The sequence below is a fragment of the Myotis nattereri genome (assembly GCF_964212035.1).
Source record: "Myotis nattereri genome assembly, chromosome: 9".
In the NCBI taxonomy this organism is placed as follows: domain Eukaryota; kingdom Metazoa; phylum Chordata; class Mammalia; order Chiroptera; family Vespertilionidae; genus Myotis; species Myotis nattereri.
In genome coordinates, this window is record NC_138084.1 from 60281007 (window position 1) to 60307457 (window position 26451).

Consider the following 26451-nt stretch of genomic DNA (forward strand, 5'->3'; position numbering starts at 1 on the left):
GACTCCAGCCTTCACCCAGTGGCCCTGGATCGCTTCTTTCAGTTAAAGTCTGGCCCTGTCTTCTGCTATCAGTTCTCTGCTTTTTTCATAGGGCAAATACTAATGGATTAATGGATTACATTTTACAAGTAACGTGTGCATTCTTGGAAATAGTGCCTCACATGCCTGAGAAACTTCCCTTAAGAGATTTAGGCTAATGGGCCTTTTGGTACCACTATAAATAATATACAGATAGTGGTTTCTTTATGAGTACAGCTTTCAATTTTTAAAGGATACTCAATAATTTATAACATGACTTCAAAAAGTTACTTTTGAAAGTTCTTCGTATTTCTCCATCTTTTTTCCTTTTAAAAGAAAAATGGAGTTTGTCAGCCATAAAATACCATAACACATCCATGTTTTGCTTTCTTTTTTCCCTTTCTGATCAAGGTACAGCTATCCATGGAAATTGAAATAGTTGGTAAGAATCTGCAGTTAATTATTTTAAAACTCTTTGGTGCTTCATAATTATGGTGGCCCACAAAAGTTGCCTTAGCTAATTTTACCAAGTTCTCCTGTACAGCTCGTCGCACACGAGGAGTCTTACGTGATTTTGAAAAGCTCACACTGTACTGCAGTGAACCTCAAATTTTCATCCAAGGACTAGTTTTTAATAAACTACCAAAAACTTACATCCATTGCAAATTGAGACTTTGAAAAATATAATAAAAATGAATCACTAGAAAATTTAAATTTAAAAAAGATACAGCATAAAGCTTCCCTTTTATTATAAAAGACAAAATGGCTATCAGGTATAAAAATTTCTAGGTGCTTTGTTTTCTGTTCCCATGATTATCTTGTCATGAGCCGGTAACAGGACCACACTTGAGTCCTCATGAGAACACAGGCACAGATGTTACCACCTGTTCTTTTCAGCTTTGTCTGAGGAATAACTCAAAACCAATGTGATCCTCATATGTCTCCCTTTCCCCGATATTTTAAGGCTTTATTTATTTATTTAATATATTTTTATTGATTTCAGAGAGGAAGGGAGAATGAGAGACAGATAGAAACATCAATGATGAGACAGAATCTCTGACCAGCTGCCTCCTGCATGCTCCATACTGTTCTGTAAGGACACCTTTTTGGTTTCTTAGATCACAGTCTCTGAGGGGACATACTGTTGACAAAGCATGTATGTTCTGTCGAGTGTCCTAGGCACCGCTGAGTGAGGTGGTACAGTGGTCACAGAAAGGACTCCATTGAGTTTAGATTTATATTCTGGAAGCAAAAACTTCAAATAGAAGGAAGAATGATGGTAATAATAAAGTGTTTTTCTGAACTGCTAAAGAATGTTTACTGTTAGAAACCATGTGATCCATTCTATTGTCATCTTGGGTTGCACGAAATAAGCCAGTCAGAGAAAGACAAATATCACGATATTTATATGTGGAATCTAATGAACAAAATAAACTGACAAACAAAATAGATCCAGAGACATAGAAGCATGGACCAGACTGACAGATCTCAGAGGGGAGGGATGAGAGGGGCTGTAAGAGATTAACCAAAGAACATATATGCTTATATGCATAACCCAGACAATCATGTGGTGGCACTATCTTTTTAAAAAATGAATGACAGGCTGCCTGCTTCAAATCATGCAGTATATAGTTGGGGAGAAGGCAAAGCTGAAACAAGATTGGCCATGAGTTGACAATTTTATTGGAGCTGGGTAATTGGTACATGGGAAGTCAATTTTTCATTTTTGTGCATGTTTGAAATTTTTATAATAAAAGGTTTTTAAGTCTCAGAAACAAGTAAACAAAAACAAATAAATAGAAATGTGCCAGACCCATGACCTTGACTGAGGGGTTTGCTTATGCCCACAGCTGTGGGACCCTAGCCCTGGGGCCTCTCTCAGCAACAGTAGTCTCACACACAAAGGAGAACTTTATTTTCAGGTTTTATTTCATTCTTTGAAACACCTTCACAGTTTGAAACATAATAACTTTTAGCTTAACATTTACAGTGGCTAACTTCTCTGATGTTAATATTTTCCTGTCTCGAAAAATAGACAAAAACCTCAGGCTCTAGAATCAAAAACTTTCCACAGGAATGTTCAGGATGGAGGGAGCTTTAAAAGTGCAAAATAAAGAAATGGAAAGAAGAGGCAAAACCTTTCATGACATATTTGGGGGGCAATTTAATGGACATCTGGGTTTGCCCCTGAGGCCTCTCACTGGGCATTCTTTCCCATTTCTCCTTTTATTATGAAGATTTCCACCCCTGACATCTGGCAAAATGAGAGGCAGAGTTCTGAAAAGCAGGTGATAAAAGAGGACTCAGACTCCGGCAGCTACTGGATCCAAACCGGTTTCCCGCGGATGGGCGCAGTGTGTGAAAGGGGAAAGACATAAGCAGGTCCTAGAACCCTGTTCTCCTCCCCGTGCCTTTCCAGGGCACTGGAGACTGGCACAAGGAACCTGTCCTGGCACAGGCCTGGCTCCTGTGCTGCCCAGGGAAAGGGCACAGGGGTGAACGTTCACACGTGTGTGTGCAGGAGGTGGCCTGAGGTGGGAACTTCTGTCAAGAGCTAGTGCTACAAATCAATTGTGCAGACCAGTCACTCCCTTGCCTTTTGAGTCCTTCTCTAGATCTCTGGTAGCTCCTGTCTGAATATTGCTAAAGATTTCTTCCTGCAAGCCTAGATTCATTACTCAAGGAAAGATGACATACTAACTTCTGCCGACAACTCCTTATTCTGCCACATGGGAAGTAGAAAAGATGTGGATGTTAAGGACATGAAGTGGGGGATGAGAGAAGGGAATATTCTTTTCTCTCTCTCTCTCTCTCTCTCTCTCTCTCTCTCTCTCTCTCTCTTTTAGCTTAAGAGGAAGGGAGAGGGAGAGAGAGAGAGAGAGAGAGAAACATCGATGAGAGAGCACCAACATTGATTGGCTGCCTCCTGCATGCCCCCTGATGGGGATCAAGCCTGCAACCTGGACATGTGCCCCAACTGGAAATTGAACTAGTGATCCCTTGGTGCATGGGACAATGCTCAACCAACTGGGCCGCACCAGCCAGGCAGAAGGGAATATTCTTACTCTGCTTTGCATGGGCGAATTTGCAGCTAAAGACTGGGGACTCAGCTAATAGCTTCAGCCTCCACCAATAATTGAGATGGCACCTTTGGTCTGTAGCTAAGAATACTGGAGAGAGAAAAGATAATGGAAAATAAATGCAGTCATGATTTAGAGCTTGCCAAATGGAAGCGGGGATGGAGAAACTTTCAGGTAAACATGCTCACCAACACGTGAGAGAATAAAGCCAAAGCCAGCTGAGATCCAGCCCCCAATTTCACAGGGAGCCCAACACCCCAGAGCATTTCATCAATTTCCAGTACTCAGTAGAGTGCTGGTTGCTTTCAGATCACTGAAGAATCCTCATGCTGACTTCCTGTTGTACCACCCGTTACGCAGGCCCAGCTTTCACACAGCCGGGCAGGAGTTCTCTGCAGGCCAGATGCTGCCCACAGTGAAAACTGTGCTCCTCACACTGGCTGACGCTGGGGCCACAGGAAGGAAAATTCATTAACATTGGACCAAGACAGGAAAAGAAAGATAATTTTCTGTTTCCTTGTTCCCAATGCGGGTCCCTCAAGAACAAATTAAGCTCTCTTCCCTGAAGTTCCAGGCCATGGGGGTGCTCGCCCTTCTCTGAGCAACTCCCTAAAGCACAGCAGCACCCCTTGGTCTCGTCCAACCTCTGTCTTGGGCAGCAGATGGTCTAAACGCCTCACGTTTTCTCACAACAGCCCCACAGCAGCGGGTTGGAGGGCAGAGCAGGCAGGAGCACAGACAGCCTGCTGGCTGCACACCTGACCTCGAGTACTCTGGCCTCCAGCATGGGGACGCCTCCAATGGCTATATTCTGGGCCGAGCAGAGCACAGTGAGCAAGCAGCCAGTGCTGGCCCTATGCCATTGCCCGCGGGTTAGCACAGCTCTGGGCTGCAGCCACGCAAAGCACTCTTCTCCTTGATGTTCATGCACGTGCAAGAACTGACTTGGTCCAATCCAGAGTCCTCAACTCCATGCAGTCCACTCTGTCCACGGCCGGCAGGCCCATCAGGAATGGGCGGCTGTGGCAGGACAACAGGAGGCTCTTGGCATGGGTTGGTATGTTTGCTCCTTCCACGGGAAAATGGTTTTCCTCTTGAGGTAGGAATGCCATTGGGCTCAGCCTTGGCTAACACTCAACATCCTGTAGCTCAATGCTCTCTGCAAAGCAAAAGACAAGTCCATGAGTTGCAAATCAGCCATAAGGTGGTTTTTGGTGAGAGCCAGCTAACGTGGGCTCCTTCCAGCCATGAAGGCATGAGCTGATTATCACAAGGCCCCGAGAATTACCTTTGAGCTTGTGTCTTCTCTTCCTCTGGAATTTATATGCACACTTATTGCAAACCCACATGAGGCTAATTAACACTGCGGCCACAGCAGCGAGAAAAGCAAGGAAGACAGCGACGAAGTGGAGGTCTTCATAGAGGATCTCTGTGGGGTGGGGACGGGGAAGAGGAGGGGAGAAGATAAGTCTATTTTAATGTCATGAAGTGTGTGGCCTCCCACGCACAGGGCCCCTGGAGCCGTCTTACCTGACACATGCAGCACGATGGTGCCAAACTGGCTGCTCCCCAGGCGCTCGGTCACCGTGATGACATAGTAGCCGGAATCCCTCACGCCCACACTGAATAGCTGGATGGAACCATTGTCAAAGGTGCAGACTCTATCCTTGTGGCTCTGGGAGATGTTGGCCTGAGTCCCTGGCTTCCACTCCACGATCCTCTGCACCCCCCAGGTGGATGTATACTTCCATTCGATGGTGGGGATGCCATGGCAGGAGTACTCCACGGAGAGCAGGATGTCTTCCTCCACCGTGGCATTGATGGCAGACTGGGGAATGTACAGTGACACGCCCTGACCTGCAGGATGGAGTGCTAGATGTGGGGCAACTTATATGGACTTACAGTGGCGTGAACTTCTATAATTCATTGATTTATTTATCAAATAGCTATTGAGTGCCTATTACATGCCAAGCTCTCTCTTAAGTTCTGGTGTTAATGCTACAATGGTGAATGTTATAGACTGAATGTTTACATCCCCCCAAATATCTATATTGAAACACTCATCCCCAATATGGTTGTATTTGGAGTTGGGGCCTCAAAGACAGTAATTAAGGTTAAATGAGGTCATAAGGGTATGGCTCTGACCCAATAGGATTAAGGTCTTTATAAAAGGAGAACCCACTAGAGCAGTGGTTCTCAACCTTCCTAATGCTGCAACCCTTTAATACAGTTCCTCATGTTGTGGTGACCCCCAATTTCATTGTTACAAATTGAACATAATTAAAGCATAGTGATGAAATCACAAAAACAATATGTAATTATGTATGTGTTTTCCAATGGTCTTAGGCGACCCCTGTGAAAGGGTCGTTCGACCCCCGAAGGGGTCGTGACCCACAGGTTGAGAACCGCTGCACTAGAGAGTTCATACCCTCTCCCTGCAGGGGCACACATGGAGGAAAGACCATGTGAAAACACAGTGACAGGCAGCTGTCTATATGCCAGGAAGAGAGGTCTTACCAGGAACCCAACCCTGCCAGCACCTTGATCTTTCCAGCTTCCAGAATTGTGAGGAAATAAATTTCTGTTGTGTAAACCCTCCAGTTTGTGTATTTTGTTCTGGCAGCCTGAACTGACAGACAGTGAACAAGATGCAAGGTTACTGTCTACTGCTCCCTGCAGCTTTCATTCCGTAAGGGGGATGTACAAGGGCTGAATGAACCAACGAGATCATCTTTGAGAATGACAAGTGCTTTAAGGATGGTGAAACAGGGCATGGTGGCCAGTGGGGATGGCGTGGTACACATCCTTATATAGAGTGATCATGGAGGTTCTCGCTGAGCAAAGAGCTTTTGATTGAGACCTAATGGAGGCAAAGGAGGCAGCCAGATAAAGGCACGGGGGAAGCACATTTCAGGCAGAGGGAACAACTACAAAGGCTGTGAGGTGAGAGTGGGCATTGCTGTGTTTGAGGGACAGGCATAGGCCAGTAGGCTAGAACACAGAAAGCCCTGGGTAGAGCTTACGAGACAAGGTTGGAGAGACAGGCAGGACCCATGAGGTCAAGGTCAGGGGTAAAGTTTTTTACTCATGGGCGATGGGAGGCCATAGAAGAATTAATTGGGAGGGTGACATTCTCCATTAATCTTAAGAATGTCTGCTGTGGAAAATGATCTGGGGGTGAAGGGACCAGAATAGAAGCAGGAAGAGCAGTCAGGTGGCTGTGCACAGGACTGGATAAGAGATGGAGATGTAGCCTTGGAGAGTGAAGAGTGGTCTGATTTAGGGAATTTGGAAGATGCGGGGACATGCTGGTGAACTAGATGTGGGGGTGGGTGAGGCAAAGAAGCATCAAGCCAAGATTTCTGCATGAAATGGGTATATTGATAGTAGTGTCATTGGCTAAGGTTACGTATATGTTGTTATACTGTATTAAGTAGGTACCTATGCTAACTGCTTTACACACATTCTCTCAGCCTCATGCAACCTATTGCGATTCTATCAAGGATTTGCATGCAAGAAACCTCAGGCTCCACAGGACAAGCTTGTCCAAGTTCACTCTGCAAGGCTGAGATTCACACAAGGGCTGCTGACTCCAAAACCGACATATTTATCTTGTATGCTCAAACCAAAGGTCAGTGGTTGGAGGGAGATGGCCCAGAATGTGACCAATGTCCCCAGGCTGAGAGGAGAGGTCAGGGCTGGCTGGAGACCACAGAATGAATAGGGCAGGATTCAAGCTTGGAGGCCATCCCTTGGTTTCCACCTCCACTTTCTGTTTAGACCTCTCACTCTTTGGGTGCCCAGTTGCCCTGGGGCCCCTGCTGTGGCTCTAGGTCACCACTCCTGTTACTTTTCCAGGCCTTTCTCATTGCCGTCTCCCATTCCCAACATATCACATTTGTGCTGCTCTCCTAAGACCTGGCTAGGTGACTGATAATCTGATAAATTCCATGCTGAAAAATTGGGAATAATGGCTTTCAAGTGTTATAGCTGTCAAGTTACAGAAATGTATTTTCTCTCCAACTCTATTTTAAAAAATGTTAAGCTCACAGAAAGGTTGAAAGACAAGCGCAATCCATATCTATATACCTTCTCCTGACTCACCAATTATTAACATTTTGCTACATTTGCTTTCTCTCTCTTTTTCTTGGGAAGAAAACAGGGGCCAAATTCCAGGACAGCCCGTGGAGGGCAGGAATTATGTGTTTTCGTCATCTCTGTTGGCCCCCTGAACCCAGCATAACATCTCACATAGTTATTGATCAATAAATGTTTGCTGAGGAAATGAGTAAGTGAATGACCAAATATTTATAGAAGCAAGAAGAAGGATGAGCCATTGCTGATAGGACTGTTGCTGCTTCAGTAGTTTAAAAATTAGGCACATCTGGCCCTGGCCAGGTAACTCAGTTGGTTAGAGTGTCGTCCTGATATGTCAAGATTGCTGGTTTGATCTCAGGTCAGGGCACATAAAAGAATCAACCAATGAATGCATAAATAAGTGGATTAACAAATTGATGTCTGCCTGTCTGTCTCTCTCCAAAGTCAATCAATCAATCAATCAATAAAAAATTAGGTACATCTAAAAGCTAACAAACATAAGAAAGAACTACAGTCAAGGGTTTTCTATGTCAGTTACTATATTATTTACTTACTAGTGGCCCAGTGCACGAATTCATGCACATTGAAAGGAAATTAATTAGAAGAAATATTTTAATATTGCTATTCGCCCTTTCTCTATAATAGAAGTGCCAACCACATTCACAGTTGACAATGACAGATTGAAACACACATGTGTGATTGGCACCAGTGAGAGCTTTAAATGTATCACGCATGCGCAAGTCAACTTAGCCTTTGATAGATATAGAACAAACTTGCTTAATTAGACCTGATTTCTGATGTGGCTAAACTTTTTCAAGCCTAATGAAGCACCCCAACATCTCTTTCAGGTAATTGTCAGCAACACAGCAGTAAATATCAACACGAAGCAAATTATTATTGTAGATTACACAGGGAGAACAAAGGGTAATATATTTAACTGCCACAGTGTTTGACCAGATTCTGCAGAGTGAGAAAACCTGAAGTCATTTTCAAGGTCCACCATTTCTTCTTTTCAGTTGGGTCAAGTTTTTAAGCTTTCTAAATCTCCATTTTCTGGCTAATGAAAAGAAAATAGGATTCCACCAAGTCTCCTATCTACCTACTCCAGGACTTCTGTGAGGATCAAATGAGATGAGGCATGGGAAAATGCTTCACGGACATTTGGTTAAAGTGTGAAATGTTTGCACCTGGCTATAAAGCAAGTGGTGTTCCTGGGCTGAAGAAACTGCAAGGAGGCTAGTCGTCGCTAGGGAGAGGAAGCCAGTCGTTGCTACGTGCAGTCATTACCCAGCACCCACAGCCACCATTTCAGGGCTGGGCTGGGCTGTGGGCCGCATTTTGCGCCATGGGGTCTTGGCAGCGTTTTGGTGGGGTGTCACTCTGGGGTGGTGGCAGGGCCTGTGCCCCACTTGGGGGAAGCCAAGTGTTGGTTTGTTGGTGCCAGGTCCGTGGTGCCAGTCAGTGTGCGTCACAGCAGCTCCTGCGTTGAGCACCTGCCCCCTGCTGGTCAGTGCACGTCATAGCAACCGGTCAGATGGTCAGACACTTAGCGTATTAGCCTTTTACATATATAGATTATGTACTTTACTATCTCTTTTATTTTTTACATGCAAGTCAGCAACATGCCCACATAGCTAGGAAATGGCAAAGGTGAGATTTGAATGCAGTTTCTGTATGATCCAAAACCCATCTTTTTCCCACTCTACTTGGTGACTGAAAATATTTATCTATGATTTATAAGAGATTTTTAAATCATTTATCTATCTATATCTTCTGATTTCTCTGACCACAAATAGGAGCATTTGGAACAGTGATTACTGTAAGATCTGAAGAACCATATTTAGAACTAGTGACAATCTGCATCATCACGTATATGTATTCCATATAAGTCCTAGGTCAGTGATGGCGAACCTTTTGAGCTCGGCGTGTCAGCATTTTGAAAAACCCTAACTTAACTCTGGTGCCGTGTCACATATAGAAATTTTTTTATATTTGCAACCATAGTAAAACAAAGATTTATATTTTTGATATTTATTTGATATATTTAAATGCCATTTAACAAAGAAAAATCAGCCAAAAAATGAGTTCGCGTGTCACCTCTGACACGCGTGTCATAGGTTCGCCATCACTGTCCTAGGTTAACCATGTTGACCATTATTTGAGCCTTTCAATTACTTTGGCTCAAGAAACAGCAACACTGAAAAACAAACAAAAATAAAACAAGCCCAAGTTTCTCAGATGTTGATGTAAAAAAAAAAAAAAAGAATACAAAAGCATTCACTTTAAAATGGAGCGGAGAGGCCATGACTGAGTAACTTAAGCCTCAAGCCTTTGGGGTGTTAAAACAGGGCAAAATAACATTTGGCTGGGGCCTAAAGCGACATTGTGCCTAAAGAACTGTTTGCAAAGATAACAAGAAAGCAGATATTGTGACTACCAGACTGACAGAAGACTACAGACTGAAAATGAAAAACATTCTTTAGAATTAACATCACTATGTTAGCCTTCCTACACCAATAGAAATGCCTTCCTTCTATTGATATAATTGGCCCCTTCCCTTTCTCGTACCCCTTACTTTTGTCTCCTAAGCAGAACACTATTTGGATTTCTGCCTGAATCAGTGTGTCCTGAATAGCTACTCTTTTTTGATCTCAAATAAGCGCTTGCTGCTTTTCACTCTGGCCTTTTGTTTTTAGGTTAACACTGATACAGGTGTAAACTGACCAACTAGTTCACGTTGATTTCTGTCTTTTCTCTTGATCAGAAAAACCTCCTCCTAATCAAACTAACCAGGTATTTAAACAGGTTTCAGGAACAACGAGTTTCTCCTCCTGTCAATCTACCACATAATTAGAAATAAATGATCCATAGCAAAGATGGAAAACTAGCAGTTCCAAGAGTTTAAAGGCCAACTTCTTGTCAACCGTTTAAATGTTGAATTAATGAGTTACCACCTCTGCACCTCATGCTAAAGTTGTTCCAGAACAAGTCCAGAGAAACTTAGTGACTAGATCAACATTCAGAGCTGGCTCAAAAGTTCTACTCAAGGAGGTGAGTTCGATAAATCAGGCTCTACTTATACAATGGATGCCAGGCAGCCACAGACAGGAGGAGCTTTGTAAGAACAAGGAAAGATGTCTATGACACGTTACTAAGTTACAAAATAAATTTATAGCCCAGGCAGTGTGACTCTGTTGGTTGAGTGTCATCCCATGCACCAAGAGGTCGCCAGTTCAATTCTCGGTCAGGGCACATGGCCAGGTTGTGAACTAGATCCCCAGGTGGGGGTTTGCAGGAGGCAGCCGATCAATGTTTCTCTCCCTCTCCCTTCCTCCCCCCCCCCAAAAAAAAAAATCAATAAAAGCATATTAAAACATAAATTTATAAAACAGCATAATATCATCTTACTTTTATTTGTGTAAATATGTGCTAATATGTAGAAAAATGTTGTAGTAATATATGCTAAACTGTTAACAGGAATTTCTCCTTAGAGACTGGATGACAACAAGATTTTATTTTGTTATACATTTATATAATTTTTAACTTTTCACAGTAACTCATTGAATAAATAAAAAAATTAGTGAATTATGCTAAGTGAAATAAGCCAGTCAGAGAAAGGTAAGTATCACAGGATCTCACTCATATGTGGAATCTAATGAACAAAATAAACTGATGAACAAAATAGATCCAGAGACATAGAAGCATAGAATAGACTGTCCAACCTCAGAGGGAAGGTGGGGAAGGATGGGTGGGTCGGAGGAGATCAACCAAAGACTTTGTATGCAGATATATATAACCCATGGACACAGACAATAGGGTGGTGAAGGCCTGGGGTCGGAGGTGGAGGGTCGAGCCAGAAGAGTTCAGTGGGGGGAGAGGGGGTGCGGAAGGGACATAAGTAATACTTCCAACAATAAAGATTAAAAAAATATTTTTAAAAAGTATTTTTTAAGTTCTCCTGGTTAGAACAAACAATCTCACTGGCAAAGTTTAGAGAAAAGTTCAGTGTAAAAGTTTACATGCTTCTCATTATTTAGAAGTTTTGGGATGTTTTTGTCAGAAATATACTGAAGGAACCTAACTCTTATTTGTATCAATTAGCCTAGGGTTAATTTGGTTTCATCATAACATTGTTTTGTCATTGTTTTGTTTTAAAGTCTCAGTTTCCAAGAATCTATCGACATGGTAAGTGAGAACTTATACTCAGAATGGTTCCTTATTTCTTTTCTTACAAATAAATTACAGAGGTAGAGCTTTGCTGCTTTTAAAAACATATTATTTGACCCAGCAATCCCTCTCCTGGGCATCTACCCGAAAAACTCGAAATCATGTATCCGCAAAGATATATGCACCCCTATGTTCACTGCAGCATTATTCACAGCCAAGACATGGAAACAACCTAAGTGTCCCACAATAGAGGACTGGATCAAGATGTGGTACATGTACACAGTGGAGTACTACTCAGCCAAAAGAAGGGATGAAATAGCACCATGTGCCACAGCATGGATAGACCTTGAGAACGTTGTGCTGAGTGAACTATGTCAGTCAGGGGAAACCTAAGAACCATACGATTTCACTCATATGTGGGATATAAAACTGAAACTGGAACACAAGCAGCAGTGTGGTGCCTGCCAGAGGGAAGGCGTTGGGGGAAGCAGGGGTCCTGATATAAGGTGACAGGAGAAGATCTGACTTTGGGTGGTGGGCACACTTTGGTGCAAGATACAGATCTTGTAACACAAAAACCCACACCTGAAACCTATTTGTTCATGTTGACCAGTGTCACCCCAACCCGTTTAATAAATACTACACTTGATCTTAGCCAAAAGGCCGAGAAGCGATCAGTTTAATAAATAAATATTACAAATAAGTAAATAAAAATGTATTCTTTAAAAAGGATCTATTTCCTGAAATCACAGCAAAGGTTGATACTGTTCAGAACACAGTTTGGGTGGACCAGAGTTTCAGCTAACGGTGAGGGGTACATTGCCTGCGTGGCCTCTGAGTCTAAGGGAGTCATGGAGGAGACCCCTTAATCAGGACATTTTCACCCTCATCTGGAAAGCCATCGACCCAGCCTTGCGATTATCAGAGGCAGCTGGGAACCAGGAAATAAGTATCTCATCATTGTTGTCTTCATCCTTATTGAGCCTGGAAACAGCTAAACCAGGAATCAGAAAGCCAGGGCTCAGGAGTGGGGGGTGGAGTGATGAATCACCCTACAAAATTGTTATTTCCGTTGGCATCGAGGTGTGGTGGAGACACCTGAGGCGGGCGGGACCCACAGAGGTTCAGCCATGCTGTCTCCTGGCAGTGAGACCTGCCGAAAGCGCCTTCACTGCCCAGAGCCTCAGCGTCTTCCACTTAGAACGAGGCCTGGAAAACCTCCGGGAGGAAGGCTGTGAGGATGAGGGACACGTGGAAGGCCCAGCGAGGACGAGCACTGAGGGCTGACCCAGGGTCTGCAGCCCCACCACCTGCCCTTCTCACAGTAGTTGTGTCGCTGGCCAGTGTGACCGACCTTTCCGGTTTGCCTGGGACTGAGGGGTTTCCCAGAAGGTGACGAGTGTCAGTGCTACAATCAGGAGAGTCACAGGCAAACAGAACAGTTGGCCACCCTACCTGAGACTCAAGGGAAATGTCAAAGAGCAAGGTGTACAAGAGCTGATTTCTAAGGCGCCCCAGGCTCTCGGCATGGGTGGGGGTAGGACAGCCAGCTGGGTAAGCGGAGGGTGGACAAAGCCATTCCTCCCCTAACGCTGGCTCTGAACACACCTCCCAGGGGTCAGCGCTCCCTCGGCCAGCCCATCTCGGTGGGGGCCTCCCACTCGCTCAGAACCTCGCCTGCACTCGCCACGCTTCCTCCACCGCCAGCTGAGTATTATTATCCCCGCTTTACTGAGGACAACTCCAGTCCGCAGGAGTTTGGGAAGAGGCGAGACCCTCATTTAAGCGGAGGCTGGAAGAATAAGATGTGAAAAGCATAGGAAAGGGAGGAAGCCCAATCCCAGCGGGGAGAACAGTGCACCCACCCCAGGGAGCCATGGCAGAGCCTCAGGTTTGGGGCCTGGTGACTAAGAAGTGCAGGTTGGCTGTCGTGTGAGGAACTGACAGGCTTGGGATCATGGGCAGGAGTTCTCCCTGGGGCAGGGAGGACGCAGTGATGTTTGAATAGAGGAATGTAGGATCTGAACTTGGCTCCCAGAAGGGCAAGCTGGCAGCAGAGTTCGTTATCATGTACACACATCACCCACCCTGCACCGCATGTGCTTGTCCTTGCACCTTCAGGAGAACCCCTGGCTGGAGCCCAAACCGTTGGGAACAGCCGGGTGTGGCCCTACCTGGGCCTGCCCTGGGGAGCAGATAGGGAGCAGCAGGAAGCGCACCTGTGCACGGTAGGCTGTGAGGTTTTGCTTGGAGAACTCGTTTCCCATCCAGCTCAGAAACCCAGCGCCTAGCACAGGGCCTGGCACTGTGAGGTGCTCACAATATACTCGTATGAATCCTTGGGGGACATTTGGCCTCGTGCAAAATGTCCACAGAGACACGTGGTCCGCACCAAAAGCTGCTTGATATTTGATCCTGTACCAAAAGGTCCATGGAGACATTTGGTCTGTAGTTAATATGAATATAAATCCTGCTCTTCTGCACGATTGGAACCCTGACCCATATATCTAACCCCAGGTATCATGACCAGCTAGGCTACGGAGGTAAGAGGGGTTATGATTGGCAACACAGCCACAACAGAATTATTGGAGCAATAAAACATAATAGTATTTTTCATTATAAATCTTATAAACCAAACGTAGAAATAAACATTATGGGTCCTTTGAACCCAGGGACATTTTCTAAATGTGGATATTTTTTTTTTTTTTTATAAATATTTGTTAAGTTCTTTTCTAGTAGCTTCTTTTTTTTTTTTTTTAATATATTTTATTGATTTTTTACAGAGAGGAAGGGAGAGAGATAGAGAGTTAGAAACATCGATGAGAGAGAAACATCGATCAGCTGCCTCCTGCACATCTCCTACTGGGGATATGCCCGCAACCCAGGTACATGCCCTTGACCGGAATCGAACCTGGGACCTCTCAGTCCGCAGGCCGACGCTCTATCCACTGAGCCAAACCGGTTTCGGCTAAATGTGGATATTTTTGACAGGACCAAATGCTGGATAATTGTATGAATGAATGAATGAATGAATGAACGAATGAATGAATGAATATTATGTATGTCCTGCCTGTCAAACTGCTGCCTATTTGGAGAGATCAGGGAGGATCTATTTTGAGCTGAAGGAGTGAGTAATGGTTCTGGATGAGGGAGGTGCTGGCAAGACCCCTCTCCCAGCCTCAAGTCTGCTGAGAGTTAAATAGCTAGGAGTGGAATTGGCAGTTTTACAAAACAAAATATCCATGTCCCTACCTCATTCCTGGCGTTCTTAAACGAGCTTGGAATTCTGGAAACACAGCTGTGTGTAGGAGGCCTGCACAGCAACCCCAAATAATGGCCCTTGGGTTTAAATGCCATGAACAGAGCTGATGACTGACACTTGCACATATTTTACAGGGTACCTATCCCTCCAATTAGCTCAGGTATTTAATTCCCCACCCCCACCAGTGCCTGATTACCCAGAGACCAGAGCTCAGCTCATCTTCAAGGGAGCTCCCCCACGATCTTGTTGTTTAATGGCCTTGGAAAGTCACACAGATGTCAGCCAAACCCAAACAACATGGACAGAGGCAGTTTTAGATAGAGGCTGGCAGGCTGCTCCCCTCATCAGGTTCCTATATTTGTAGCCCAACCAGAAAAATCACTCCAAAGTAGCAACAGCCACCATTCCCATTGGTAGCACCTGCTGGGTACCAGATGTCACACACTATTATCACAGCCCAGGGAACCGGCCGGGGAAGTTGAATGACTTGCTATCAGACTGGTAAAGATGACGCAGTTGGATAACATTGTGTGGTCAGGAGTGTGCAGAAGTTATACTTCAAACATGACTGTGGGGATTGTAAATGGGTGTGACCTAATTAGAGGGTAATATGATGAAATTTAGAGAATTATTTAAATAGCACTTACCTCTTGACCCAGAGGAACTTATCCCACTAGTAATAAGGGCATAGAGATGCAGAGATAGAAGTGAGTATTGTCACTGAAGCATGGTAGTCGATGATAGTAAAAGGCTGGGACAATCCATGTGTTCACTGAAGGAAAGCTGTTGGACACTAGCTACCTGGAGTCAGCACAGACCCCACAGGGTAAGGGCTCTGTCAATCACAAGTCCTGGTCTCTCCTACTTCTGACCAACCGGCTACACATCAGGGATTCCCACGACCCCCTCTTCAGGTTTGATAATTTGCTAGAACAGCTCACAGAACTCAGGACAGCACTTTACTTACTATCACCAATTTCCTATAAAGGATACAACTCAGGAATAGGCACATGGAAGAGATGCATGGGAAGGGGGTGGAGCCTCCATGCCTTCTTTGGGTGCATCTCCCTCCCAGGACCTTGATGTGTTCACCAATCCAGAAGCTCTCTAAACCCCTTCAGTTTTTTTGCGGGGGGGGGGGGGTGCAGGGAGACAGAGTGGGGGGTTGGGGGGGTTCCATTACATAGGCATGGTTGAATAACATCACTGGTCATTGGTGACTAACTCAATTCCCAACCCTTCTCCCTTCGGGGGCCCTGCAGGTCAGGGGGGTGAGGCTGAAAGTTCCAACCCTCTAATCACATGGTCAGTTCCTCTGCCAACCAGACCTCATCTTCCGATGTCTCCTCATTAACAAACAAAAACATACTCTTACCACTGCTGGTGATTCCAAGGGTTTTAAAAGCTTTGCGAAGGGAACTGGGCACTCACACCAAATATAACCAAAGATGTCCCTGTCACTCAGGAAATTCTAGGGTTTCCGGTGCTCTGTCTCAAGAACCAGGAGCAGGGACCATCTACTTCTTTTAACTGGTCATAACCAGTTAAATAAATTATCCATGTTCATACTTGGAATTATCGACGTTCAGACTTTAGTTCATACTACAGAGATATTAAAAAATGAGGCAGGCCTATATGCACTGGTATTAGATAGTCTCAAAAATAATAAAAAGACACAGGGCAAAATGTTTCCATTTGAGTAAAGTAGTGAATGTAAACACGCACACCTATCCGTGGAAACACACAGAACGCCTCTGCGAGGAGACGCTCAAAACCGGGAGCTGCGGTTGTCTTTGGGGAGGTGACTGGGGTGGAGGAAAGCCTTGTATTTTCTCTAGACCCTTTTATACCGTTGGCATATTTTAGGAAGTTTGTGAAAGACTTAAAAAACAAAAACAGTGAAATCCTAAAAATAAATGCATGCCAACAGTGGGTCTGAGCCCCGGATTCTTCTCGTTTGAAAATGCTAGTGATTCACATTTACACCATAAAGCACCTACCAAACATCACCTCAACCTGTGAAGCAGGCAGGAGACGTGGGTTAAGGAATTATGCTTGTGGCTTCACAGGTACTTGCTTATTTGATCGCTGAGAAAACTATTACCAGTTTATTATAAAGAAAACAACTCAGAAGCAGCCCATGGAAGAGATGCATAGAGCAAGTGAGGAGACAGGCTCAGAGGCACAACGCAGGAGCCCAAGTCCTTGCCCAGTAGAAAATGGAACTGAGTAGAGACTGGAACTCAACTCTTTGCTGCTCCGCAGTTGCCTCCAATGAGGTAAGGTACTTGGATTATAGAGGTGAAGTTTTCCACTTATTTTGTTTCCCCAACGCGCACATTGCCCCATGTTGGAAAAGACTTGGGAGACAGGTGGGATAAGAAGCTAGGGCAGCCATGGGCAAACTACGGCCCGCGGGCCGAATCCGGCCCGTTTGAAATGAATAAAACTAAAGAAAAAAAAGACCGTACCCTTTTATGTAATGGTGTTTACTTTGAATTTATATTAGTTCACACAAACACTCCATCCATGCTTTTGTTCCGGCCCTCCGGTCCAGTTTAAGAACCCATTTTGGCCCTGGAGTCAAAAAGTTTGCCCACCCCTGAGCTAGAGTCTCGACCTGGGCTTTCCAATACAGTAGCTGCTAGGCACGCAGAGCTGATGAGCACGTGAAATTGCCTAGTCCAAACTGAGATGTGCTCTACGTGTAAAATACACGTCAGATTTTGAAGGCTTAGTACTTAGTATGTTAGGATGTAAAATAGCTCATTAAGAATCTTTACATCGATTATACATTGAAATGGTAATTTTTGGATATATTGGGTTAAACGAAATACATGATTAAAATGAGAACGTAAAAAGAAACAGGTGAAGTTAATGTGGCCACTAGAAAATTTAAAATTACATATGTGGCTTGCAGGTGTGGCTCGCATTATATTGCTATTGGATAACACCGGTTTAGACTTTCATTCCTCCACCCTTTTGGGGAAAATATATATATATATATATATATATATATATATATATATATATATATATATATACACACATATTTACACACACACAGTATATATCCTGTTCCCTTGAGGGTATTCCACTTTCTCCCCTTCTCAACAATGTGCACACTCTGCCCTCCAGTCCCAGCATCCCCATGGACAATCCATCTAGCACCCTCTTCTACAAGAACATTCTCGCTCCATCTACCTTGGCCTCCAGTAAAGCAGCCTGCTCTGACCACAGCCTTCTCTTTCCTGTTAACTGTTCAGCCTCTCCCACTGGCCTCCTCCATCCTTCTACCCGATGATTCCCTCTGCTTTTCCCAACCCTCACCCCTCCCTATCCAGCCTTGGTTCCATCGTCTTAAGCAGTCCTTCCAATTCTTTAATCTCCATTGACCTCTGTCTTTTCATCAGATTTGCCAGGTAAATTCCCAGCCCTGGATCGACCACTCTCTTCTTTCTCTCTGCCCAAACCCGAGCAGTCAACGCTGCAGAAGCATGCCCCACGGCAGACACTCTCCAGAACGACAAAGCCCACTGTTTCCAGTGCACCTTCAGGTCACCAAAATTCAAGAGGGCCCTCCATACTGCCAGTCTTACTATGTTTGTTCACATAAATTTACTCGTATTTTTTCCACAATTACTAAGACAAGATCCCTCCCGTTTCTTTGGACCTACAAATTCCTCCTCATTCTCAGTAGATGACCTTCACCTCCTGGGACACTGCTGACGAACCTCACCTGCTGGAAACACCCTGTGGCTTCTGGGTCACCACACTCACCCGGTGTTCTTCTCAGCTCCTCTCTGACAGTAGAGTGGACACTTAGCAGGCGTCATGAGAAGTCTGCTCCACCCGTCTCCCCAGATGCCAGGAAGGCAGGCCTACCTGCCTGTGGGAGCAAAGGGTGGCAGAGGAGGGCAAGATGCTGTCCGGGGAAGCCCTGGGAGGGCCATCCATGCACGCTCTGTGGAACCAAAAGACCCAGGTTCTATTTTGGCTGCACACACCCTAGTGGTGTGATTGGGCAAATCCCTTGACCTCTCTGGCCCACCATTTTCTCATTTGCAATTAGGGATTATCATGGTTTGCTGTCAATGATAGTAAAAACACAAACCAAAACAACACGTGGATGAAAGAGCATGACAGGAGCAATTCCAGGGGACAGAGGGGCTCCCTCCCCCGATTTCTCACCCAGAAGAAGCCCCGATTCCAGGCCATGAGATTTGAATCCAGCCTCATTCCATTCAATGAGCATTTGGGAATGGAAGCGAGGGGGACTGACATCTGCAGGGCACCAACTCAGAGTCACCTGCTCCACGTGGAAGTCCATTATTAGTTAATTTGGCGCCCAACCAGCTCAGCCCAATCTTTTCTCAGAGCCCCTGCAGAGTGGGCCGTCGGAACCAAGGAACAGGTGAGCTAAGTAATCCATTTGCCCCCTCCGTCCTCTCTAATGCTAGCACACAGCATTTCTCAACATTTAGCTGCATCAGAATCACCTGGAGCTCTTGTGCAAACACCGTCGCTGGGCCTCAGCCTCAGTTCCTAATTCAGTGGGTCTGAGATCAGGCCCCTGCTGGGAAGAGCAGGCGAGCAGGCATCATGCCCTAGGTCTGACTCACCAGCCTCCAGCAGTGTGTGACATGACAGATAGCTCACTCAAACCGAGCTGTCAGATTGAACTGTCAGTCTACCTGACATACAGAAATAATTGTGCTTCAAGATCACTGGAATCCCATCCCAAGTATGCGGAAGGTTTGGCTCATGGTGGGAGGAAGAGCAGGTCTGGTGTTCTGCTTCTGGGCGTGGCTCCTAAGAGATGAGACCCTGCCCCGCAGTGAGCCTGGGGCAGGGATGATACATTCGTACACCAGGGCAAACAGTCCACGGAGCCTCACGTTGGGTCCCCTGGCCCGGGCCTGGTGCCGAGGGACCCACTTCTCCCTCCTGATTCTTCGGCACGAGCGTAGCTATTCCGCACCTTCCACCTATGATCCAAGGCCTTCCCAAGCCGCATTCCTTCAACTGTTAGATGACTTACTAGATTGAATATGAAGAAATTGGCATGAGTTGAAAAACCTGGAATTACTAGAGAATTGTCACCCTGCTACTGGCACAAAGGGAGAGAAGATGGCCACACTAAGTGCTCATTATTTCCTGCTGTCAGAACTCTCTCTTTCCCTGCTCACCCGGCCACCTCCTACTTTGCCTTCAAGACTTCTTCTTCAAGAAGCTTCTTCCCAACTCCAAACTGAGCTAAATGCCTTTCTCAGTGCTCCCAGGGCATCTGACCTCCCTCTGTGCCACGTGACACCCATTGCAGGGACCATGCTGAGCATCGCTGTCTTCTGGCTTGGTGTGTCTCACACAGCAGGCGCTCAGGAACTAATTATTGAACCAAACCAAACTTCAAAGCAAAGCAACCTTGTCTCCTGTCCTGATCCTGGTGGGAAAGTATCTATAGCAGGCGTAGGAAACACCTGGCCCACAGGCTGCATAAGGCCCACCAAATCATTGGGTTTGGCCCTGCCAAGGCGTTAGGGGTGAGTTCATTAAATATGCGAACAAATACAGCAGGCTAATTTTTAAGTAGATAATTTTGCATGGCCCGTGAATGATGTTATAAATCTCCAAATGGCCCTTGGTAGAAAAAGGGTTCCCCACCCCTGATCTATAGGTTTGTCAGGGTGAAACCACAAATAAGACACAGGCGAGACTACTACACACAGTGGTGGCGGTCTGAGAACAGAACGGGGAGAAACAAGCTGTTTCCATATGATGAGCCTAAAAGAGGGACATGGAAATGGCCCCGTCCGGGAGCTCTCTGCCTGTGGCCACACATTAGAAACACCTGAGGACTTAAATGAGCAACAAAAGAGTGCTGGGTCCTGCCCTCAGAGATAGCGATTTAACTGTCTTGGTAGAACATGGGCATCTGTAGGTCTTACAAGGCCCCCCAACCCCCCACCACCCAGGTGGATCTAACATGCAGCCTTGGCTGAGAAGCACTGAGCCAGCCCACCCACCTTGTCCTGTGTGCTAGGGGAAGGGAGGTGTCCTCATATACAGGGCTTACCCCAGGCCCTTCCCCTTCTGCCGGCTGAGGTTCCCCAGGAAGCCCCAGAGCAGCTGAGCTGTCCCCACCCCTGGGATACACCCCAGCAGGGGGAAGACCAATGTGCTTCCTGGACCCCACGCTAGCAAGGAATGTCCTGTGCTCTCTCTACAGTCCAGTGTGTCAATTCCCCTTTGCCCACAGGGCTGACGGGTACCTTCCCAGCCCAGCAAACCAGTTATGGGAGAAAATCATTCTCCAACTTTAAACCTGCCAGTCCTGCCTCTCTTCTACTCCCATTTCTGCTGAGTAAGTAAATAATTTCCTGGCCCAAGCCCATTTTCCAGGAAAAAGCCATATATGGCCAGACCAAGGCCTGAGAGCACTGGACTATAAAAGGTGCAGTGTCAGTGGGGTACCAGTTAGATCCCAGGTAATGCCTGCTAAGGCAGCACCCCACTTGCCCTTATTTTCTTTAGCATGTCCAGACCCAGCCAGGCCACAAGATAAATAGTACACCTTGCAGTATGCCTAGAATGCGCTTCTCCACCCAGCCCTGCTGAATACACTTACTCATCCTTCAAGACTCAGCCTCACCTTCTTCATGGAGCCTTTCCTACTCCCCAGGTTGGCTGCCTCCTGGTGAAAGACAGAAGCTACACACATTCTCTCGGGAGGAACTCAACTTCAGTCCCAGCCAACAGAGATTACAGCAAAGCCGTTGATTTGTAAAATGCATCCTGACTTTAGATGTAAAAAATGTATAAGTTTTACAGCGAATGAGATGTATGGGTGTTTTTAGGCCTGGGGATAATGGAGAAAGGAGGGCCTCCTGCCTAAAGCCCCTTCCCAGATGAGCAGGGAGTATATCAGGACTCCTTTGAGATCAGGAACGAAGACATTTGGGTGACTCTTTGGTTGAAGCCACCACTCCCTCAATAGCTTCAATTTAATCCTCCAGGCATTTGTGTGTGGGGGGGTGAGGGGTGGGGGGTGGGGGCGTGCAGCAGGCGCCCATCAGCCTGGAAGTGGCGCTGGCCTTCCACATCCTCCATATGAATCACTAGCACTATACTTGTCACCCCGTAAGAGGAGTCTGCTCTCCCTCAAGTGAGGGCTAAACACGTAAAGCTTAAACATCTATTAGGAGGAGGCTGACTAAGTAAAAATTAGCACATTTGCCCTAATCGGTTTGGCTCAGTGGATAGAGCGTTGGCCTGTGGACTGAAGGGTCCTAGGTTCGATTCCAGTCAAGGGCATGTACTTTGGTTGCGGGCACATCCCAGTAGGGAGCATGCAGGAGGCAGCTGATCGATGTTTCTCTCTCATCGATGTTTCTAACTCTCTATCCCTCTCCCTTCCTCTCTGTAAAAAACCAATAAAACATATTTTAAAAAATTAGCACATTTATGTGATGACATAGGTATAGAGGTTGAGAGGAATGAGTGAGATCTCTGCCTATCAATGCAGATAGAGCTAAAAACAATTGGTGTAAAAACTAAGTTGCTGAATAACCAGTTCGGCATGATTGCATTATTGGAAAGCATCCCCCAAACCACTTTGTTTGGTGGGTACATTTACAAGTTAATCTGCAAGTTCAGTGCAGAGTGAGACCACACTTCATCTGTCTGTGTGTCATCCAGGTCCAGTGGAGAGCCTGGTGCACAGTAGGTGCGCAGTAGACATGTGCCACATTGGGTGGCAACACTGGTGACCACTGGGGCCTTTTTCTGGGTCTATGAATCTGGGCATCTCCCCAGGGGCTTCAAGGGAATTCCTCCTACACTGAGCCTCCCCTTCCCAGCCATCCTACTCCCAGCTAAATCCAGGACCCATAGCTCCATTCAGAACCTGCAGCTCCCAGCCTGTTTCCTTCCTCCCCAGACCCAGACTGAGCCCCCCCTCTGTTCCTCTGCTGGCTTGGGCACTGGGCTGGGAGCAACTCAGTGGGGTCAGCTCCCCCGGGTAAAGTGGGGATGCTAAAGGACACTCATGTGTATTCATGTATGTGCGTGTATGAGTATGTGTGTATGTTGGGGGTAGCAGGCTGCTTCTCAGAAGCTGGGGTTGGAACACAAGAAGCAAGCTGACAAGGACCCAGGCCATTAACTAAACTTCCCTGCTTTAGTCTCTGATCATCTGCTTCTAAATGAGAGGGAGCACCAGATACTCACACCCCTGATGGCTAACTTACCATGTTGAGAGGTGAGAAAGGAAATGAACAAGGGTCCTAGAAAGACACTCAGCTTGGCCTGCTGCAGGAGGCCTGCCAGCTTTCTGAGTGGACAAGCTTTTAAATCAGCCTTAGTCAGCTCAGGCTGCTATAACAAAATACCAAAGAAGGGGGAGCTTAAACAGCAGACATCTATTTCTCACAGTTCTGGAGGCTGGGAAGTCCAAGATTAATGTACCCACAGACTCAGTTCTTAGCGAGGGCTCTCTTCCTAGTTTGCAGACAGCCACGTTCCTAATGTATCACATGACGGAGGGGCAAACTCTGGCATCTCCCTCTTTTTACAAGGACACTAAATCCTATCATGGAAGTTCCACCCCCATAATCTCATCTAGACCTCATTATCTTCCAAAGGCCCCACCTCCAAAAACAGCACATCCTGGGGGTTAGGACTTCAACATATGAATTTCAGGGCGGGCACAAACACTCAGTCCAGGGCCGTCCATGTATAGAGAAAACGCTTCAGACGCAGGCTGTCTGTGAGTTCGTGTTTGTGGGGTGAGCTTTAACAGAACTTCAGTGTAAGGGATGAACATCAGACTTTCTGGGTGGCAGCTTTTGACAGAGGCTGAAAAGGCAGAAAATGGAGGGAGCTGGTGAGAGGGAGCCCACTCCGTCATCAAGGCTGGCCCTGAAGCACGGGCTTCTTTCAGGCAGGTGTACTTCCACTCAATGACTTTTCAGGTCGAGAGCCTGGCTGGCACTGGGTTCGTGCTAGGAACCAGAGCTGGAAAGAGTGCCTGCCGCCTGGAGCGCACAGCTGTGCGGGAGCCAGGTGCTGAGTGGAGAATTGCAAAACTTGTACCTGTCCTCCAGGTTTCGCACCTGCTTCCCCTTTGTCTAGGACACCCTGTCTTCTCTGGTGCTCCCGTTCACCTGTCATGTCTCAGCAGGTGTAGCTCCCTTTGGGGGGCTTTTTGCGGCTCCCCTCGTCTGATTTTGAGTCTCCCAGGACTCGCCACCCCAAGCTGGCTCTCCTGATTCCTTGTCTGTGGACAAGCCTGTGATCCGTGCTCACTCCAGTACCCACTGTGGTCTGCTCCTTGCAGGCAGGCAGTGCTCTGAGTGAGTGAGTGAATAAGTGAATTAGACACTGTGGTGAACGGCAGGCCCTTGGAAGTCAGGGAGAGCTGCGCAGATGTGGCCTGAGAATGGTGGTTGGAAATATGTGGTGGAGGGCGGAAAAACAATGGAAGAGGTCACTGCAACTCCAAACACACCTACCCACCTGATGGGCTCCCAGCAGCGATTTCTTGCCCCACAGACAGCGAGATGCACCTGCCTCACGCCAGTTTTCCTGGGCTTCTGAGATCTGCAGCTTCCAAAGCTGATCACTAGCCAGAGAGGCATTAGCGTCAGAAGCGCTGGACTGCCCAGGTTTGAATCCTAGCTGCTCCACGGGCTAGCTGGGGACTTCGTGCAAGTAACCACCACCTCTCGGTGCCTCAGTGTCCTCCCTGGTGCAGCAGCGATAAGAGTAGCACTTATTTCTCAGGGTGCCCAGGGGACTAAATGACAGGAGTCAGTCTTGTCAAGTCTGAGGGATGGCGAATGCCTCGGGGCTTAACAAGTGCTGGCTCCACCTACTGGTCCTCCCCCTCCAGTGGCCCTGCGCTGGTCACTCTTTAAACCTCAGCTGACTAATCCGTAAAATGGAAATGATAATAACGCCAATGATTAAACCGGAAAGCAAGCCTGCCTCACAGTCTGTTGTTTGCGTCTATAGGCGAGTTTGTGGGGCTGTGCGTTGCCTCCAGTCAGGGGGTTTCCAGTGCCCACGCTCCGCTCAGTGCAGAGGCTACACCAGGCTGCACTCAGGCCCAGCACCCAACCCTTGCAAGAGAGTCTGAGTGAGCCAGGAGTCTGGGGGGGCGGGTGGGGGGGGGGGAGTGGAAAAGGGGAGCGGGGAGGGGGAGGGGTCCCAGCAGTAGGGGCGGGGCCCGTGCGCCCTATGGTCTCCAGCAGCTCAGGCGCAGTCTGGTTATTCCAGGAAAAAGAAATGAAGCCGGACGGCTTCCGGCTCTGATAACGCCCGGCCGGCCGGCGCGGCGCTCCCCAGAATTGTCCCGGGGGCTGGCCGGGGGGCTCCCTCTGCCCCGGTCCCTCTGGCCCCGGTCGGCGCCAGCTCCAGGCCGCGCCCAGCCCCCGGGAGGGCCAGCCTAGGTGGCGAGGGCCGGCGGCTGGGCAGCCCAGGCACCCCAACCCTCCCTCGCCCCGCCCAGCCCCGAGCTTACTCTGCAGACAGCAGGCTGCGGCCAGGCGGAGGGCGAGCAGCCCCAGGGAGATGCCGCGGTGCTCCCTCCTCCGGCTCGGGAGAGGCCTCATGAGCAAGCCCGGGAGGCGCGCCGGGCACGGGCTGCCCCGCGCGGCCGGCTGTGCGCCGCCGCCGCCGCTCCTGCCGGCCCGGCCGCCTCCCGTCTCCTCCTCCTCTGCTCCTGGAGTCCTTCGGGCCAGATGCGGGCGAGCTAGCTGGTTGTGCTCTGGTTGAACCAGTTCCCAAGGATTTGGAAAGAGAGAGGAGAGGGAGAGAGAATGGGACGGGAGGGGAGGGGAGGGGGAGGGAGGGGAGAGAGAGAGAGAGAGAGAGAGAGAGAGAGAGAGAGAGAGAGAGAGGAGAATGCACACGCTTAGAAGTAAATACTGGCAAACATGGAGCAGTCTCCTTCCGTTCACACCCAGTTGACTGGTATCGATTCAAGATTCGCTGGATGCTGGGTGGCGGGAAGGAGGGAAAGTACTAGCTGTTGCCTCGGGACCAAGAGGGACCATCTAATCATGGCTCCGCGGGAAAGGAGAAGGCTTTTAGGAAACTGAAATGACAACCTGAGGGGAGAGGAGGGAGAAGAGGGGAGCCAGGGAGCCCACAGGCTGGCTGCTCTGGGTGGAGCCTTTGGACAGTGATGATGTACTCATCGGAACCCATCTATCCACCTAACCATCCACCCATCTATCCATCCATCATTCACCCACCGTCTGCCACTCAAATTTCCACTACCCACCCACCATCCATTTATCTACCACCGTCATTCATTCATTCATTCATTCATTCATTCATTCTCCATTCATTCATTCATTCTCCATCCATCCATCCATCCATCCATCCATCCATCCAAGAAGAGTTCACTGAGAGTCTCCTCCATATTTGCACAGGGCCTGACACCTGGTAGATGAGAACACTGGTGGAATGAAGCGCTGGGCTGGCACAGTGTTGGGATACAAATATGAACAAGATAGGAATGGCCTGGAGTGGGTTTGGCTCAGTGGATAGAGCGTTTGCCTGGTGCCCGAAGGGTCCCGGGTTCGATTCAGGTCAAGGACATGTATCTCCGTTGCAGGCTCCTCCCTGGCCGGGCCCTGGTCGGGGCTCGAGCAGAAGGCAACCAATGGATGTGTTTCTCTCACATTGATATTTCTCTCTGTCTTTCCCTTTCCCACTCCTTCTAAAAAACCAATGGGAAAATATCCTTGGGTGAGGATTAAAACCAAACCAAACCACAAGATAGGTATGGACACCTCTTTAGAAATCCTAGCAAAGGGT

At 47.3% G+C, this 26451-nt stretch overlaps 1 protein-coding gene across 1 annotated transcript; it reads right to left on the reverse strand.

Annotated features, from left to right (window-relative positions):
* Window positions 1-1925: 1925 nt before the first annotated feature.
* Window positions 1926-25238, reverse strand: VSTM5 (V-set and transmembrane domain containing 5; the record flags this gene model as incomplete). The annotated part of the gene is made up of 4 exons (XM_081098305.1): window positions 1926-4257; window positions 4387-4527; window positions 4629-4955; window positions 25148-25238. The coding sequence occupies 4 exons, from the start codon at window positions 25236-25238 to the stop codon at window positions 4226-4228; spliced, it is 591 nt and encodes a 196-aa protein (XP_080954431.1). The 3' UTR covers window positions 1926-4225.
* Between the last annotated feature and the right edge of the window lie 1213 nt (window positions 25239-26451).